Source organism: Neomonachus schauinslandi, chromosome 2, assembly GCF_002201575.2.
Source record: "Neomonachus schauinslandi chromosome 2, ASM220157v2, whole genome shotgun sequence".
Classification (NCBI taxonomy): Eukaryota; Metazoa; Chordata; class Mammalia; order Carnivora; family Phocidae; genus Neomonachus; species Neomonachus schauinslandi.
Window position 1 is genome coordinate 122,954,756 of NC_058404.1, and position 20,115 is coordinate 122,974,870.

At 46.8% G+C, this 20,115-nt stretch overlaps 1 protein-coding gene across 1 annotated transcript in view; it reads left to right on the plus strand.

Moving 5' to 3' along the window:
- TSPAN5 (tetraspanin 5) overlaps positions 1–20,115 on the plus strand; it is a 170,201-nt gene that overhangs the window by 132,514 nt on the left and 17,572 nt on the right. Inside the window, exon 2 of the mRNA XM_021680389.1 lies at positions 6,923–6,973. Within this exon, the coding sequence (XP_021536064.1) occupies positions 6,923–6,973 (51 nt within the window). The remainder of the gene's footprint in view (positions 1–6,922; positions 6,974–20,115) is intronic.

The window sequence follows — 20,115 nt, forward strand, 5'->3', positions numbered from 1 at the left end:
GTATGGTGACTAACATAGCATAATAAAATTAAAAAAAAAAAATCTGTATTGTCTACTCATTTATGTTTCTTTGTGTTGCTTTTCCCTCCCGGCCAGCCCAGCCAGAATGTCAGCCCCGCTGCAGGCAGTTTTGTCTGTTTTGTTTCCTGATTTATCCCAAACCCCAGCCCACTGCCGGGCTCATAGAAGATGCTCAGATAAGTGTTAACGAACGAAGAGCCTTTCCTGAGATCACAGAACCTCAGAGCCGTGGCAGGGGTGCCCCGCGGGCCGCGTGTGCTCAGGTGTTCAGGCTGCATGGAGGCTGTCGGGGCCAAGTGACGTGAGGCAGGGTGACCCCGGCTCAAATGGGGAATGTCCTGTTTACAGGCTTGGGCTTTATCTTTCAGGCCATCTTCTCATGAGGGTTCCTGGACCGTTTGAATGCACCAGCTGGGACACGGGGACCCAGTGGCAAGATTGGGATTGACTTTCTGTGTATTGAATTTTCTATATAGCCCAGGCTTACTCCTCTGATGTGGCAAGAATTATGCCCGGAGGCTTTTTATTCCTAATATCAGCCCTTCTCTATAAAGGCAACATGTGTTTCGTTAACCTAAATATTTGGCACACTTATGTGAACTGCACCCACCCCCCCCTTCCCTGCCAGAACTGGAGTGGTGGTCACACGAAAGTGTCAGCAAACATCTATTGAAAAATACCTGTGTTGTAGTTTAAGGAAAATACATTTTTTTCCTTAAGGCACTCTTTCCTCTCTTCTGTGCCAAATGTTTTCAATGAATCTGTCCTGTTTATTCAGGCAGAGCTTAAAAATTTTTTTTAAAACTTCATCAGAATGTCGAAGGAAGAACAGTTCCTTCCATTGTTGTTTTGGATAATATTTTTGAGGCTCTAATTTAGGTGAGAAGACTGACCTGATCTTTATTTTCCTCTTTTGTGTTTACCTTGCTGCATTGTTATTTTGAGTCTGTTCACGGGATGCTGGGCAGATGCCATTGACGTAATTGTTTTTTAAGCAAAGAGGATTGAAAATGTCTATTTAGGAGTTGCCTGTGACCTTTAATGTACACCTGTACATTATTGCTTCCATTTATGAATACAAGTGGGGGGAGGTAGATGTGTGTATAGATTTTAAAGAACTTATTTTTTTAAGTATACAAGCTGAAATATGCTCCTTTATAAAGAGAATTCAGATAGCTGGCAAAATACCATAAAAGAAAGCTGTCCTTCAGAAATGCCACTAGATGTTAAGCTAGTTATGAAATTGGCACCTGAGATTTATTTCTGTCAGAGAGGACATAAGATGGATTTTGAAGAGCCATAGTCTCCATGTAGAAGGTGCCAGAAACAGGAATTTTCCTTAACACTTCTCTCTCTCTCCTTCACCCTTGCCCGCCCTTCACCAAATCAAGCCATCACTGTAAATGTCAGTTTTACTTTTAAATAGTCTCAGTTCCATCTTTTTCTTCACATTTCCATGCAGGACACAATCAGATATTGTCTGCGTGACTAAAGCTGCCTCCTTCCAGTCCCTGTGTGTCCAGTCTGGACTCTGTCTTATCCTTTCTGCAGCCCAAATCTGATAAAGGTCTGTGTCCTTGCCCCATCCTAGCCCACTACACACAGATGGCCCTTAGAAGGCTTCCTGTCACTCTTAGCGTAATGACTGAACTCCTTGCTGTGCCTTATGGGGCCCTGCATGAGCTGGTCCATGCTCATGTCGCTAATGACACATCTGCTACTTTCCACCCATTCTCCACACACCAGTCACACAAATCACCCTTCAGACATTTTTACTCGCTGTGTTCCTCTCACCACAGGGTCTTTGGACGTTCTCTTCCCACTGCCTGAAATACTCTCCCTTCCTTTCTTTGCCAGTTAACATCTTCTCATCTTTCAGACCCCAGTTCCTACCTCCCTGACATAGGGAAGCCCTCCTGGACTGCTCTCTGGGTCACGTGTTCCTCTTTTGTCTGTATTGGCCTTAGTTTCTTCTCCTTAACATCACCGTCAAGGGCACTTTTGTCTTTTATGCTTTATTTGATTAACATCTCTCTCTCTCTCACTGGACTGTATAACTCACTGGGGGCAAGGACTGTATCTATATTTACCATAAGAGAAAAGTAGTACCTAGCACAGAGTAAGAACTCAAGAATATCTGAAGATTGTAGATGGGTGGATGAGTGGCTTTTTAAGTTGTCTATTATACCAGTTAGAATGGAGCACTGTTCTACTTCCAAGGTGTTGGAGGCTCAGCTTGGACTGAAGCAGCAGATGGAGAAAGAGATTTTCTGTTTGCCGTCCCCAAAAGGGGGCAGATGTGTCCTTCCTGGCAGAGACGTCCAGTTGCCCTGGTCACATCCTAGGGCCATTTTCCTCTCTAGCTTTTCCTGAGCATCGGCTCTGCTGGCTTTTATGCTGCCGTACCCAGGGGGCTTCCATCAGCATGCCCCTCTGTTTCCACCTAGGTCCAGTCTCCACTCCGGTCCATTCTCCATTCCAGTTAGGAATACCCACCTTTGCCCTGAGTGCCTAGAAACTAAAGGGGTGATTTTGAGTCTTAGGACAAGAGTTTCAGGAAAGTACTAAAACAGTTTTGAGATTGGGCTGAGTACTCCGATCTCCTGAGCAACACGACTTAAGGTTTCTGAGGTTTTGTTTCCTTATCTATAAAATGGGGATAATATTAATTTTAATATATTCTATTTATTTCAAAATATCCAAAGTTTATAATTTCAACATATAATCAGTAATAAAATAACTACTGAGGATTTTCCGTTCTTTGAATTTATAATTAAGTCTTTAAAATCCAATGTGTGTCTTACGTGTGTTAGCACACTGCAGTGTGTCCCAGCCCCTGGGAGCTTCTGTATTAGGCAGTGCTGTCTCAGTGAATTCGTATAAAACACAGTGCCCAGTTCATACCTAGCACTGAACAAATGTTGGCCAAATTATTGGTACTCGTTTTAAAACATCAAAAATTGGGTGGTCCAACATTTGTACTGCACGTTTGCCTCTATTGCCCCGTGGGGAGAGGCCTCAACTCTGCTGTGGGGTGCCCCCTGCTTCCAAAGGAATGAAGAGTTGACTTTAAGTGTTCTTCCCCTTTCCCTGGAAGTTGGCCTCAAGGTTTCAGAATGAGGTCAGTTTGGTGGTTTATGGTCGACTTTTCTTCTGGAGGTGGGAAAGGGGAAACTCAGCGTGCCTCAAGTGCTGCGTGCCTGTCTCTGTTTTTTGGCTCTTTTCTGTTTAATTATTTGAAGTTGGAACAACTTGATTTTAAAACAAAACATATGGGCTGAGAGTAATTGGGAGGATGTTTGCTAGTGATGTAGCACCGAAGGTATGCACAGTTGAGGCCCCGGCCCTGCGCTGCTTGCTTGCTTAGGTAGTGAGTGCTTTTCTTCACTGTGTTTTTTCTTCACATTTTTAAACCTTGTTTGGAGAGTCACAGTTAAAGCAGGAAGTATTAGAGCAAGATTATTAGAGCAAGATTGTAGAGGAAATTGTCGGTGAGTCTTCTTTAAATTCTGATTCCCACCCCCCTGGGTGGAAAATCACTGGTTTCCAATCTGTTATTACATGATTTGTGAAGGAAAAGGGGTTTTCAAAGTGCCCAGAAGAAAGGAGAGCTTCATACAAAGAGGAGAGAGTTGACCCACCGTTGAATTTCTCTGTTCTTCTGGGTCACTCCATTGCTGACACGCACATGGGAATTTCTGTTCTACAACCAACCAGTCCTTGTGTGAAGGCAGGGTTCTCACTGTTTAACCTCTTCAAGTCCACTTTGCTTGCTGGGGAAGGAATATACGATGTCCTCGTCATATCACATGTAATTCTAACCTAAATGCCTCTACTTTCTATCCCCTGGGGGAAAATGGGAATTTTTCAGGATTAGTAAGAATGCATACTTTGATTCAGTCTCCTCTTGGTTCACATCTCTGCTGCTTCGTTCAGTAGCGGTGTGCTTCTAAGCAAATGAAACGCTGTAAGCCTCATTCTTCCCTTTCTTAAAATGGGGTTAATAACAGTGCCTCTTCCACAGTAAAATTGTGGTGAAGCTTAAAAGAGACACTTCATACAAAGCACTAATAATAGCACAGAGCCTGTCCAGTAATAAGAAGAAATAAATGTTAGCGATTAGACAGGAGCCCTCCGCGGGGACACGTTCCCCACCCCCCGCCAAGAGGCATAGCTGACCGTGATTGTTCTCTGCCACGCCATCCCACCCACTGCTTATGGTGACAGTGATTAAGTACTGCACCAGGGAAGATGGTTGACCATTTGTCCATGAAGAGCTTTAGCTGTGAGAAGGTGAGGCTTTTCTCTGGGATGAGTTTCACATCAATGGGTGTGAAGTCAAGCACTCTGATTTCAAGGTCTGATGGGATGCTGTGTCTGCACTTGTCACTCATTACCCTATTGTGCCTAGGACCTCGGCATATGAAAGTAACATGCTGAATTGCTCTGTTTTTGTACTACAGAGTCCCAAGTATCTTGGAGTCATTTGGGGGACTGGTGCATTTGTCGTTTTCCGTCAAAAACCTAAAGTGACACAGCACTCTGACCAGGGCCATAGAGGGACCGAGCATAGTTTTCTGTCAGGATGTTCACAACAACAACTCTTTCGAAACCCTTTCCAAACCTCTGAGAGCAAAGAGCAGGAAGAAAGAGGTCTTCTGTTTTTGCCAAATCAAGGACACGCTGGAGCTTTTGCGTCTGTGGGTTCTGAAGGTATTGGATGAGATTTCACTGGAGTCCAATAATTGGCAGGAGATTTGGGACATTCTGCTTCTAAAAACACAACCAGATTTTCAGGGCCGTCAGCTGTCTGTTTTTTTTTTCAGTCCCCCCCTTTCCCCTCCACTCCCGCTGTTTCCCCCAGCCCCTCTCGGATTGATGAGCCAATGCCCACAACGTGTCAGCAACCACCTGCTGCGGATGAAGACCTCGCCAGGTGGACAGCTCTCCGATTTCCCGAGGACGGCAAAGAATAAGCACCCGTGCGCACCTCTCTCAGTGGAAAGCTTTCCTGACATTTAACTTAATCAAGATGTTAGTAAAATAAACAGGGTGCACTGCTGCCATCAGATTGAAATTGCTCGTTAACCTACCCGCTCTCTTTTCACTTCAGTGTTTGGGAAGGAAATTCAGAGTTGCTCTTGGTAATGAAGATGAGGAATAAGATGTGCCCTTGCTCATGGGCAATTACAACCCGGTCCTGACCACTGAGCTCTGAGGGGGTGGACAGCCCTGTACAATGTGTCATCAAACATGGGACACCCTGATTGCAGGACCTGCTATTAGGTAAAATCAAGGGGAAAGAACTGAGATACCATCGCTTTAAAGACCTGTCCCGATTTCAGACATGTTAAAATGTGGGGGGCGGGGAGAAATGTGTATCTCAGAGCAGATGAAATAAAGTGACAACTAACTACAATGGGAAATCCCCCTGATTACTGCTTGCTCCCCCACCCCCTACTCAGCAGGGGCAGCACTGTGGTGTTTGTGTGCTCCCTGGCATATGCGAAGTTATGGCACTGAGTTGAGACCAGGCCAAGCTGTGGAAGCCCTCTCAAGGACGATAGAAGTCATTTAAGTTTCTGAAAAATGGAAGACTCCAGGATTTTTCTTGGGTCACATTGGACTTTGTAAGATTCATGTTACCTTCTGAAGAAGTGGTAAAGAGTGTGTTGAGGGCTTCTGCATGCCCTCTTCCTGGCCCATTTCCAGTGGCATGATGGTGTAGAGAGAGAGAATCACCAGCTCTTTTCCATTCATGTCCCTGGTATTCCATTTTCTAGTGAATACCAGGCTTGGCTGTATGGGGGCAGGTACTGTGCCCTTTCCTACATTAAAAGGCAGCATTAAACAGTATTTATAACTTTGGTTTTACTCAAGGATCTACCTAATTATTATTCTTCATAATGTCAATGACTTCGAAGCACCTACATGTCCCCAACCCTTCTTTTTAAAAAAACTTAAAAAATTTTATTTTTCCAGCTTTATTGAGATAAAAGTGCAAATTTATAAGATATTTAAAGAGTACAACATGATGATTCGATATGCATATACATTGTGAAGGAATTCCCCACCCTTGAGTTAACACATCCATCACCTCACATAGACCTTCCTGTGTGTGACATCATTTCCGTTCCCTTAGCAGAAGTTCAATTTTACAAGAGGGTGTCACCAACTGTAGTCACGGTGTTTACATTAGATCCTCAGACCTTATTCATCTTACAGCTTGTACCCTTTTGCTAACCTTTTTCTATTTCCCCCAGCCCCTGGCAACCACTTTTTTACTCTGTTTCTATGAGTTCAATTTATTTATTTAGGTTCCACATGTAAATGATACTGTGTGGTATTTATCTCCTCTGTCTGGCTTATTTTACTTTGCATAATGCCCTCCGGGTTCATTCATGTTGTTGCAAATGACAAGATTTCCTTCTTTTCTAAGGTTGAATAATATTCCATTGAATATATATACCACGTTTTCTTTACTCAACCCTTCTGAATGCTTAATTTTAATCAAAGTGATTATGGTATTTTTCTGTCAAAGGCTGTTACTCAGATTTTAGATAGGAGTATTTCCCAGCCTAGTAAAGTAACAAAAGAATCGGTTGAGGGGCGCCTGGGTGGCTCAGTCGTTAAGCGTCTGCCTTCAGCTCAGGTCATGATCCCAGGGTCCTGGGATCGAGCCCCGCATCGGGCTCCCTGCTCCGTGGGAAAGCCTGCTTCTCCCTCTCCCACTCCCCCTGCTTGTTGTGTTCCCTCTCTCGCTGTCTCTCTCTCTGTCAAATAAATAAATAAAATCTTTAAAAAAAAAAAAAAAAGAATCGGTTGAAAACTATTTGTATTTGTGTTAGTAAAAACATGGCATTTACCCTTATACTTAACACGCTTTCTTTCTTTCTTTCAGTTTTTGGGAATAGCATTTCTTGGAATTGGACTGTGGGCGTGGAATGAAAAAGTAAGTTGAATATCATGAAAATGCACCCCTTTTGGTTGTTAGAGGTTGCTCATTGTACTACATGTTGTCTCCTTTTCCTCTTTGACAACTGCAGAGTATAAAGAAACATTCTTTAATGAAAGAAAGTGTTCTTGGAAGGTAATGTCATATTTCTAAGGCTCTTTAGAATGAAGACTAAATCAGTCATTATATCAAAATAATTACAAAAGTAACAATACATGTGCATAACAGAGATCGTGTGTTGAAATTGTATCAGTTAGCTGGAGATAACCTATTTTTGTGGAACATTTCCTCACTCTGGCACAAGAATTTCAGTAATGCTTATAAATATCACTAAACCACCTGCAGCCTTCTCTCTCTTTCTCTCTCTTTTTTTAACCCTTTAGAAAATTACTCAAGCCATAAAGATGATTTTTCTTTTCAGTGTGAGCATTATATAATCTATTAGCATGTTGTATGAAGGAAGCTGGATATAATTCATGTTTGAAAATCAGATGAACTTCACGTAAATACTAAAGAATGTGAATACTTCTCTGCTGATTGAAAGTATTCAGGAATGTTAAATTTATGAGCAAATACAATATACGGCATTTATGATTACAATATTTATGTACTTATGAGCAAATACAATATTTCCTAGGAAATATTTCCTCAACATTTCCTAGGAAATAATCTGGAAATATAGAGTAGCATATTCTAGGCTATGATGAAGATACAATGTTCTGGACAGTTGATGCTCTAAACAGCACGCTCATGACCCCACCACCCTGTGTCCACTTCTCTGCCTTACTTCCCATCTGCACCTTTTGTTTCTTGACAAGTTCTACTGAGGCCAAGCACTGGAATTCAAAAATTAACATGAACTCCTTTTTTCTTCCTTCTTTGGGAGTTGAATCATTGACAGGACTTTATCTCCCACCTTGCGGGAGTGAGGGAGTGTGTGGATGGGTGAAAACTCACAAACAGAGAGATTAGCTTCAGTTTTCCCAGAAGACCTGTCTGTTATCCCTTCGGTATTTCTTCCTTTGACCTTGACCATGGCCTGAAGCCAAGAGTTCCTGTGAGATATTTTGTGTATTAGGAGAGCAAAACTAAGAAAGTCCAGCAAACAAAAGCCCCTCAGATGCCAGTAGGAATTTCTACAAGTAAAAAAAAAAAAAAGTTCAGATTGCATCAAATAAAACTCAAAGTAAATCCTGGGTTTTGAAAGTGAACCACCCTCTGTTTATTTACAAAATACTTCTACAGAATGTAAAATGTTTTATAGAAAACCAACCACCTGCCAGCAACATTCTGAGGCAGGGCAGTGATGAAGGGAGACAAGGTCCCCAAACAGACATAATTTCATCTCTAGAAACTTTTATGTTGAATACTTGTCTTTTATGATTATGATTCGCTTCTGCGAATCCGTCCCCTTGTAAGCTTGTAGATTTGTATTGGTGGAATCTCAGAAATGTTACTTTTAGAAGGCTTCTGATTGGTTAATGCCGGATAACACAGCTTTTTATAATCCTCCTTTAATAAGAGTCTTCTATCTGATTTGAAAAGATGTTGGAAGGCATTAAATGAACTAATTGTCTTTGGTAGCAATAAACAGACCATTGGTAATTTTGAAGGTTTTTTTTTTTTTTCTCTTTGTGAAATATAATTACCTTCTTGTTTCATCAGTTGCCCCAAAGGTCTCTTCTGTGATAAAATCATAAAATTCTAAAGCTGACAGTGTCACACAAATATCAGACCAAGGGGGTGCTGTGGTCTTTGGGTGGGGGGGAAATAGCAGTCCCCTCTTTGCCAAGGCCACTACCAATAAATGGAAAGTTTCCCTGGAGAGCTGAAGTTACTTGGCGAATCACCCGGCTACTGTTTAGCAGAATTCTTTGAGCCAGGACCAGGTGGAGGTAGCAGAGGGTAAAGGACATGTAGGAACCCACTTTGGTGCACATTGGCCGTATCTCCGCACCCCTGCACTCCCCCACCCCTCAGCATGGGGACACACCGGTGAATGATGCAGAGTCCCTGCAACTGTGGGGCCCTGACAATGAGCAGTTAACTAGCTGAGGACTTCTTACAACCTTGGATGCTACACTCTGATGCTGGCCACCAAGTTCTCTCTAACCGCAGTGGATTTGCACTGGTCCCCCTGCTTCCTCAAGAGACTTCTTTAAGATGTATGTCAGATGATTTCACTTCTCTGCTCCAGTCAGCTGATTCTCCATAGCTCACTGCAGAACGTAAAGTTGATAGAGTCCCCTTTGGGCCCTTGCCCCAACACTGAGACCTTTTTCCTACTTTAATGGCATCTCTGCCTCTGCCCTCACTGGCCCTGCTCTAGACACGGTCCCCCCAGGAGTCTCAAGGGACATTTGCTTCCCACCTGCTCTGAGCACTGCTTGCCTAGCTATCACCAAGCTTTGCTCCTTCTCCTCCAAGTCTGGCTCAAATGACCTGCCTGTGGAACATATATGACCACCCGCCTCTGCACTTCTTTTTTTTTTAAAATTAATTAATTAATTAATTTGACAGAGACAGCGAGAGCAGGAACACAAGCAGGGGGAGTGGGAGAGGGAGAAGCAGACTCCCCGCGGAGCAGGGAGCCCGATGTGGGACTCGATCCCAGGACTCCGGGATCATGACCTGAGCCGAAGGCAGCCGCTCAACGACTGAGCCACCCAGGGGCCCCACCCGCCTCTGCACTTTGGACCTGCTTCCTCACACTCATGTCCATGTGACATGCTGTTTCCCGTCATCAGACCTTTCATGGCATGTCCTCAGCATCTTGAATGGTGCCTGACACAGACTCTAGGGAAATGTATTTTCCAAGAAGTAAATTCAAGAAGGGGGATGAACAATAAATCAAGGTCCCAGAGAAGGTGCAGTGGGGTAGGATGGGGGTGCCCAGGGAAGAAACACACAGGGTGGGGCGGTGGTGGGGGGAGAGTGGGCCAGTGGGAAAGAGGGACAGAGAAGGGCAGCAGTCTTCCCCATGGCGGTCTGCAGGCTCTCTTCCCCTTGGCCTTCACACCCCTACTTCTGGGGTACCTTAGGACACTGGGCGCAGGGTGGGCACTGAGCAGGCCCTGCACTGCTCCCATCCCGGCAGGACTGGCACCTGTAATGCGGGGCCATGGAACCCGAGGCGACACTATGGGTAGTCACCATGCCACACTACCGGGCTACCCCTCCTGCTGAGCCTCCTCTCCCCATGACCCCCTCCCTCTGACCCTCTCTTCCTGTGACCCCCTCCTACTGACCCCATTCCCCTTGACACCCCCCCCCCCCAAAAAAAAACCCGCACCTGCGTTCAGGTATTGGTGAGTGCTGCTGAGAAAGATAAGGTGTAGTTAGTGGTAGGAGAAGGGGTCTTTTTTAGAGAAGAGTAGTGGGGAATGGTCTCCCTGTGGAAGTGGCATTGGAGCAAGACCTGGAGGAAGTAGGCAGGATCTGTGGAGCGCTGGGACAATAGCATTCCAGGCAGAGGGAATAGCGAGTATGGTGGCCGTGAGGCAGGGCCTTGGGGATTCCAAGGAACAGGAAGTAGACCAGTAGGGCTGGAAGGGAGAGGGCAAGGGCAAGAAGGAGGAGGAGATGTGGCAAGAGGGGCAAGCAGAAGTTTGGATGAGAGGAAGTCACCACAGCATTTTGGGTTTTGATAAGGGAGTGTCCTGATCTGGCTTTTTTTTAAGTATCTGGCTTTTAAGATTGCTCTGGTGGTTGTACGGAATAAGAGCACAGCTTTGGGGCTGAACAGACCTGAGTGCCAGTGGTGCTCCTTCTGGGCAACTGTGTTAACTTCTCCGAGATGCCCTTTCCTCGTTTGTGCCACAGGGAGACAGTAATGTCACCACTAGGACTGTCGTGAGGATTAAACGAGATGGTCCCCTGGGAGTGCGGGACAAAGGAGATGCTTCCTGTATTCAGAGCCCCCTCCCCGGACACGGGACTACAGCGCGCTGCTTCCGCATGGGGAGGGACAGAGTGGTGGCATCGGAAGCTGCCTCGGATTTTAGGAGTGTTCAGGCTTTGATCCACGGACCAGAGAGTTGGTTTTGTTCTGCGGTCTCTGAAGGAGGATATGATCTGCATTGATCACCTTGGTGACTGCAAAGGCGACTCTGTTGAAGCCCTTTGTAAGGTTAACTTCGCAACTGGACCAGGCCTCTGAGGGGGGAAATTCTGAGGTGAACCAGATTTGGCCAAGGGTGGTGGGCAGCATGCTCCTCCTGGGCCAATAACACCAGCCAGTGAATCAGTATTCCCCTCCCCCCCGCCCACCTAGTAGAGATGTGGGGACATTTACTTGATGGAACGCCTAGAGTTGGATGTTCTCCAAACTGGGTCACACCTGGAAGGATCAGATTTCCTTAATAGACTAGGCTCTACACATTTTTATGTGAAGTACAGAAACATTAGAGACAAAAATTATTACCCGCCCCCCCATACATACTTAATACCGGGCTGAGCCTTAAACCTAGGGCTAATACTGCCTTTGTCTTTTTTCTATTGTTTTTAAGATTTTATTAATTTATTTGACAGAGAGTGAGTGAGCACAAGCAGGGGAAGCGGCAGGCAGAGGGAGAGGGGGCCTGCCAGGATCATGACCCGAGCCGAAGGCAGACGCTTAACGACTGAGCCACCCAGGCGTCCCTACCATTGACTTTTAGACATAATAATTAAATAATCCATTTTATCTGAATTCTGAATCGACTGTGCAGATGCAAAGGATGACTGTGTCTCCAGGGGAAACTGGTTTATGTGCAGTTTTTCAGAAATCATAGGATCTGCTGTTTTAGAAGGAACATTAACAATTTATAGCATGAATCACCTCTATAACAGGCTTGGCAGCATCCAGCCATAATCAACTGACTCTCTCAAAGAGCATTTATTGAGCACATAGCACAGGACAGGGCTTGTGCTGGACTCTGGGGATATAATTCCTCAGGGAATTTACAGTCTAGGAAGGGTGTGCATATATATGTGTATATGTGTATATATATATATATACACACACACATATATATATACACACATACATAAACTAATACATTGTAATAAATGCTAATTGTTCAGCAATTCCTGTGGCAAAACACTCACCACTTCTGTCTCTTTGGGTTACTCTTAGTGTTGGAAAGACCTTCCTTTTACTAAAGTAGAATTCTGTCCCACTAGTTTTTACTTATTGACTATAGATCAACCCTATCGGATCCCACAGAGCAAGTCCTTCTGCATGTTGGCCCTTAAGGTATTCGGGGTGGGGGCGCCTGGGTGGCTCAGTCGGTTAAGCGTCTGCCTTCAGCTCAGGTCATGATCCCAGGGTCCTGGGATCCAGCCTCGCGTCGGACTCCCTGCTCAGCGGGAAGCCTGCTTCTCCCTCTCCCACTCCCTCTGCTTGTGTTCCCTCTCCTGCTGTGTCTCTCTCTGTCAAATAAATTAATAAAATCTTCAAAAAAAAAAAAAAAAGTATTCGGGGTGGAGGCCTGGTTTCTTCTGAGCTTAGCAGCTAAACATCTGCTTTCTGGGGTGGGGGGAGTCCCTTTACCATCTTGGTCTTACTCCTCTGACCTTTTTCTAGTGTGGCCCCTGTACTGTTGAGAGTGTTTTCGGGACCAGAGAGGGTATGACTGGATTATGTCCCTTCTCTCATCTGTTGTCAGTGCAGCTTGAGATCCCACTGTTGATCAGGGAGACTCACAAGTTGGTCTCAGATCCAGCTCAGTGTACCCTTTCCACCTCATGTCCGGCTGATTCTTCGGAATCAAATGCAAGACTCCATGTGCCCAGCTGTCATTCCAACACATTCTGCATTCCACTGAGCTTGGTTTTAGCTGTGCATTTGGATCAAGCTTCTCCCTCAATTCGTTCTTCTAATAAGGACTTCCTTTAGCTCCTCGCCCCCCGGGTGCCATCTGGGGATTTTCTGATTCAGTAGGTCTGGGGTGGACACTGGGATGCTCTATTTTCACAAGCCTCCTAGATTGTTCTGATTGCAGTCAAGTTTAGTTTTCACTGATAAAAGCCATTGATATGTTGAGTAGGCTAAGGACAGAGCCCAGTGACATGTCCCTGGAAATTTCCTTTTAGGTTGACACTCATTTATTTATATGTGCCCTTGGGTGTCATCAGTCAAGCAGTTTCTAATCCATCTACTTGTCATTACATCAGACTGTTTTTCTGTTGCTTATTTTTGTAGAGAGACTATGTCCTTCACTTTATCTCTAATTAACCAGCCTAGGAACTTAGTTGAACCTGGTACTTTCTTACGGAACCCATACTAGGTCCTGGAGCACATCATTTTTTTCTCACCCAAGAACTCAGAAACCCTGTCAGTAAAGCAAGGACTAAGGCACAGTTTATCATTTCCCCCTTCTAGAAATGCTTTCCTCCCTTGGCTTCTCAGATGCCCCACATTCCCAGTTTTCCTGCCTCACAGGCAATGCCTTCTCATACTCCTTTGCCCCAGGCTTGGTCCTGAGACCTCTTCTCTGTCTTCACTCAGGCTCTAGGAGATCTCATCCAAGCTTGGGGCTTCAAACGCCATCTGTCACTGAGGACTTCCAAATTCAGATCTTTGATGCAGACCTTAACGGAACTCTCCAGACTTGTGTAGCCAGTAGCTTACCCAATATCTCCACTTCAATGTCCAGTGGCCTCTGAAACTTAATCCAAAACAACACTCCTGATTCCCCTCCTCAAACTGGTCTTCCCAAATGTAGTAAATGGCAACCCTGTCCTTCCACTTGCTCAGGTATTCTTGACCCTCTTCCTTCTTTGCTTCTCATACCACGTTCAGTCCATTAGCAAACACTGTCAGCTCTTCCTTGAGAAAATGTGGGGAATCTCATTCCTTCTCATCGCCTCCACTGTTCCACCCTGATCTAAGCTGCGCCCACATCTTGCCTGTATCAGTGCAGAAGCCTTTGGTGGTTTCCCCGGCCTCCACTCTTGTTCCCCTACTCATACCCCAGGCGTATCTCCATGAAGCAGCCAGGGTGATCCTTTTAAAATGTATGATAGAATGACTAGTATAAAAAAGATGAGAAATAACAAATATTGGATGTGGAGAAAAGGGAACCCTTGTGCCTTGTTGGTAGGAATGTATATTGGTGCAGCCACTATGGAAAACAGTATGGAGCTTCCTCAAAAAATTAAAAATAGAAATACTCTGTGACCTAGCAATTCCACTGCTGGATATTGGTCCAAGAACACAGAAACACTAATTCGAAAAGATATACGCAGCATGTTCATTGCAGCATTATTAACAGTATCAAGAATATGGAAGCAACCCAAGGGCCTATTGACAGATGAAAGGATAACGAAAATGTGGTGTATATCTTATATAATGGAATATGACTCAACTGTAAAAAAGAATGAAATCTTACCATTTGTGACATGGATGAACCTAGAGAGTATTCTGCCAAGTGAAGTAAGAGAGAGAGGTATGCCTGGGTGGCTCAGTTGGTTAAGCATCTGCCTTCGGCTCAGGACATGATCCCAGGGTCCTGGGATCGAGCCCTGCATTGAGCTCCCTGTTCAGCAGGGAGTCTGCTTCTCCCTCTCCCTCTACAGCTCCCCTTGCTTGTGCACTCTCTCTCTCTGTCAAATAAATAAATAAAAACTTTAAAAGAGAGAAAGACAAATGCCATATGATTTCACTTAATATGTGGCATCTAAGAAAATAAACAGACTCCTAAATACAGAGAACAAACCAGTGGTTAGAGGGGTACGAGTGGGGGAATAAGTGAGATAGGTGAAGGGCAGTAAGAGGCACCAACTTTCATTTATAAGATAAGTCACAGGGATGAAAAGTACAGCATGGGGAATATTGTCAATAACATTGTAATAACTCTGTATGATGATAGATGGTAACTAGACTTTTTTGGTGATCATTTTGTAATGTATATAAATGATGAATCACTATTTGTATACCTGAACCTAATACAATATTTAATGTCAACTAAAATTTTAAAAAAAGAGACAGATCTTATCACTTCTCTGCTCCAAACCTTCCAGTGAGCTCAGTGAGCTTATAGTCTCACTCCATGTTGCCCCATTACTTACCTCATGTTCCACCTGTGCCTTTCCCCGCTGCTGTAGGCCCCACTGACCCCACATTACTGTTTCTCCAAAATCTCAAACATAACTCCCCCCACACACACCCCTCCCCCACCCTTTGCCCTTGCTCCTCCCCTACCTGGTACGCTGTCCCCCAGAGATCCACTTTGGCATTTTTCTTTACTTTCTGATCTCTGCTCAGATGTCAGCTCTGTCCACAGGCCTTCCTGGCCTATTTAAAGTCACCACTGTCACCCCACCCCAGGCCCAGCCTTTCTCCCCCATTCCCTGTGTTTTCCTCCTACATGTTTTCATAGGCTTGAGCATTTCCACGCCAGCAAGTGCATTGCTCTCGTGCCCCACTAGAAAAAGCAGCTCTGTGAGGGCAAAAAAAAAAAAAAAAAAAAAAAAAACCCTACAGCATTGACTGGCACCTAGTTGGTGTGCAAAAAATATTGCCTCTAAAACAGTGAACGAGGGCGCCTGGGTGGCTCAGTTGGTTAAGCGACTGCCTTCGGCTCAGGTCATGATCCTGGAGTCCTGGGATCGAGTCCCGCATGGGGCTCCCTGCTCGGCGGGAAGCCTGCTTCTCCCTCTGACCCTCTTCCCTCTCATGCTCTCTGTCTCTCATTCTCTCTCTCTCAAATAAATAAATAAAAAATAAAATCTTAAATAAATAAATAAATAAATAAATCAGTGAACGAGCAAACAAATGATGAAAGCGTTCTTTCACACCGTGGCGATTTTGTGGCCTGTGGCGTTCAGTTAGAGAGGTGTGAAGTGGCTTCAGATCTCTCGGCGTCGGGCGGTGTGGACAGGTGTTACCGCCTGAGCGCAAGCAGAATTACACGTGGCTCTGATGTCCGATTGGATAGCGGGACAGTGTTACAGACAACAGCACAGCCATTAATTTGGGATGTCAGGAAAGAAAATAACCGTTTATTCCTGGCATAAAAATGGGAATCAATATACGATTGTCCTGTTTCGTGGGAAAATGAGGGGTGCCTTTCCTTCTCCATTTTGCCCACCACGTAGGCTGGTTACTCAGGGTTCGGCTTGCTGCGGCGGCAGAGTGCTGCGTCGCTGGGAGCGCAGGTGGGGGCGCCGGCGGCAGAGCGGGCCAGGGCCAGGAGGAGCCTGCGCTTTCCCGAGTAGGAAGGGTGTCCATCGCTGGCCAGGCCCCGTGGCTCCTCCTGCCCCCCACCCCGCCAACCCGGCCGGCTCGCCGGGCCTGAAAACCCCATGCGGCCGGGGCCTGTCTTCTGCGCCCTTCTGCGCTCCGTTCGGGCTGCCCCCGCCGCAGATGCCGAGATGTCTGTGAGCAAGTGACCGAGAACATGCGGAGGAGCTTTATATACCGGAGAGACGGCACGGGAAAAAACAGCTCTTCCTGAAGGGGTTTCGTTTTCACTTCTGTGATCTGTGGACCCCTAGGGTTAAACTTTCAGAGAAGGATGACCTGTTCTTTCGCAGGTGGGGAAACTGAGGCCCAGAGAGGTTACACGGGCAGTCCGGCCGCTCCCCGCAGGCCCTGCCCTCCGATGCGCTCGCGGGGCCCTGGCTCCGTGGGGAGCGGGCTGGAAGGAAAGTCGGTGGCCGTCCTGAGCCCGCAGGGGAATGCGAGTTAGACCAGCTCTGGCCCGCACTGCTTTTCTCTGCGGCTTTCCCCGGGGACGGACAAGGAGGATTCTCTCTCCTGGAGGCTTTCCCCTGACCACTGTCTCGCTCTGAGTCTCACTTCAGAACCTTCCTAGTTGCTTCTTGTCACAGTCCGTTGACAAGATTGTTTTCCAAGACTCACCTTGGAAAAACTGCCCCAATTTTCCCAGGAAGGAAAATCTGAGACCGTGAGACTCAGTGATCTGGGCCATTCATAGCGGTGGCGGTCAAGTTTCCACGGCCAGAGGGCGGCCGTAGGCGGAGGGGGTTCCCCAGATAACTGGAACAGAACACTGCATGCTTTGGCTTTGAAACTACTTTAAGGAGCCGTTTCTGAGATGCCGAAAATCCTTCTTTGGAGATAGCATTTCATTGCCTGAAATGTAGTGAGTTTGTCTGCCTGTCTCTCTCTCTTATCCAAGTAATTCTCTCGAGTTTTCTGTCGTAGCCAAAAATCTGAAAACCGAGCGGCTCTAGCTCAGTACCTGCAAAGTTAGCATGCGAGCTGATGTGTTGTAACCAGTATGTCCAACAAACACATGAGATGTATCAAAAACCTTTTTCTTTGTGTGTGTTCATGTAAACTTTTTTTCAGAGTGATTTCTCAGGAATGAAAGTTCAGGTGGGTCAAAAATTCCATGACTTTATTGTTCACTTTCAGCTAACATAGTCCTACTCTCATTCGGAGGCACAAGGCCAGGCCCAGATGAGTAGGAGAGTAAACTCCAAACCTGGCTTTGTGTTCCAGTGTTCTCCCTCGCCCAGCTGCCTCTGCCTTGGGCCCCTGGGGAGGGGAGCAAGGTGAGGCCTTTGCCCCCGGCTTCTTCCTGTCACCCCTCCCCCACTCACCAGATGCTCCTCTGCCCACTTCCTGCCAGAGCTCAAGTGGGGGTGGGGCTGTGCTCTTGGGACCTGGCAGATGGTGAAGGGGACGAAAGCTTGGTCTTTTTGAGGCTTCCCTGCCAAGTCCCTCTGTCTGGTGGTTCCCTTGAGTTCGGTGGCTCTCTCTATTCTAGGTGGCTGCCTGGTTCCCCTGCTCAGATCCGGCCATCGTCCTCAGCCCACACTCCTCTGCACTCTGCCTTCTGAGGTTTCCTGTTCTTGGCCCCCAGCTGCCTCTCCCTGGACACACTCATCTGGGGGTGAGGCCGGTGCCACCAGGAACAGCCCTCGCCTGCCCTAGAGCCCACCTGTCTCCCTGGATCTCCAGGACAGGAGTCAGAGCCAAGCCCACAGGCTCCTTCCTGGGCAGTCTGGCCCTAACCAGTGTGTCTCAGAGATCCCCCAGTAGGGCCCTTGAAAGCGGTTCCTCACTAGGTTTGAGGTAAAAAGCAAGCTGCTGGGGAGTGGTTTTGCACAGCCCAGCAACCGCTTTCTCTAGAGAAAGGAAATTCTCTCCCTCACTTCTCCCCTTGGTATCCGCTTGATTTCTCTGAGGTGCGCCAGGGAAAGAAGTGCTTCTTGGCCTGTGAGGGTGTGGTGCGGGGATGGGGTGGGGGGAGAGGCTTTTGTCTCCTACACACGTTGGTTTTCAGATTGTGATCAGGGAAGTCCAGGGCAAGAATATGTTACATGTCTTTCCTAAAATTGTAGACACAGATATACGATGTTACATTGAAAATAAGAATCTTCTTGCCCACTGCTGTTTGCCTTTTTCAGACCGTAGGGCATCATGGGGTTAGGTGGGCAGTAGACCAGTCTGGGGTCAGTTGGCCTGGGCTCGAACCCGGCTCTGGCATGTTCTCAGCTGGTGTGCTGGCAGAGAGCTCCGTCTGAGTCTGTTTCCTGCCGTGGATGCGGTCCTGCCCGGTACGCTTATTGTGAGGGTGAATTAATCCAGGTAGCCCAGTGCCAGGCAGAGCACGTGCTCAGTAGTGTAGCTCTTGTGTCCCTTTTCTAAGCCCACCTGGATCACCCGAGAGCCGACCAGCTGCTTCCATAACATCCACCTGCTGCCCAGGTGTCGAGCTTTATAAGTACGCAAATGACCGGGGCCTTCCTCTGCTCAGAATGCCCTCTCCTTCAAACCCAGCTCCACCCCGCCGACGTTAGCCTGCTCTCACCACTCGTGAGCCAGTTCCTGTCCCTCTGTCTCTGCACTTGATGACATCGCCTTCTGCCCCTCCACTGTGCTGCCTAGCACCCTACTCACCTGTCTCCCCACGAGACTAGCTCCTGAAGGTATCACGGGGCCTTCACTCCGAATACCCATGACACACACAGTACCTGTCATCTCTTGGGTGATCCCCGTGATAACTGAGTGACTTCTAGCTCTGGGGCCCTAGAATACAGTGATCACCTGCCACTAGACTGTTTGCTTTTTTTTCACTTCAGTTTTGGGGCGGGGAGGCACCATGATCTGAGCGTCTATTCTGTATTTGGGTTTAAACTTTATACTTAGGACTGTTCCTGGGTTTGTATTCCATCGTCAGAACATGCATGTGAAAGCATCTGGGGAGTGGCCTGGGAACAGGTTGGATTTCTGAAAAGTGACACTTTTGCCTGTGGCTTGTTTCCCTGATGAGAGAGGCAGTCCCTCACTCCGGGGTGGTGTTTCTAGCCTGTGAGTGGCACCAGTGGGTGGGACCTGGCACAGCGGGCCGCCCCGCCAACTGCTTGATTGCAGGATTTTATGGAGGCCTGAAAGATGACTGTCTCTCCTCCTCTCCCTCTCCCCAAAGCCATTTTTTCAAAAAGATTTTATTTATTTATTTTGAGAGAGAGAGCGAGAAAATGCACCTGCGAGAGAGCAGGGCGAGGGGCACAGGGAGAGAGAGAATCTCCAGTGGACTCCCCACTGAGAGCACAGCCCGGTCGGGCTCGATCTCATCACCTTGAGATCATGACCTGAGCTGAATTCAAGAGTCGGACGCTCAACTGAATAGCCGCCCAGGTGCCCCATAGTCATGGCCATTTTTAAGCTGTAAGAAGGGATTACTTAAATCTCACCGATGACTTTTTTTGACAAGAAAAACTAGGAAACCACATGCCTGTAAGGCAGCTGGCCTTCATTTAACCTTGCATCTCTTCTCCAGGCCCTGAGTCCTACTGCGCCCACAACCGTACACACCCCTGGACTGCTCAGGTTCTTCACCTTCCAAGTCCTCTCTCTCGACTCTGCCACAGTTCCTTAGGCAAATGGCTGTTTTGGGGTTGGCAGAGTGGCTTTGCTTTGCAATGTTCTTTGGAGATCTCTGATGAGTGTTGAAGGAGCAGGTTTCCCTGCGGCCTTGTGGTTGCAGCTTGGTCTTCCTGTGGACAGGTCTTCCTGTTGAAAGCTGCATCTCTAATTCTCCAGGCCCCCTCCCCTCCCCCACCAATCTCAGGAGCTCATTTTCTTTACAATGTCCTGTCTTGTCATCCTTTCTCAAGTATGGAAATGCTTCTCTCCTTTTTACTCTAGGAGAGCTGCTGCAAGTTCTACCCCAGTAGGG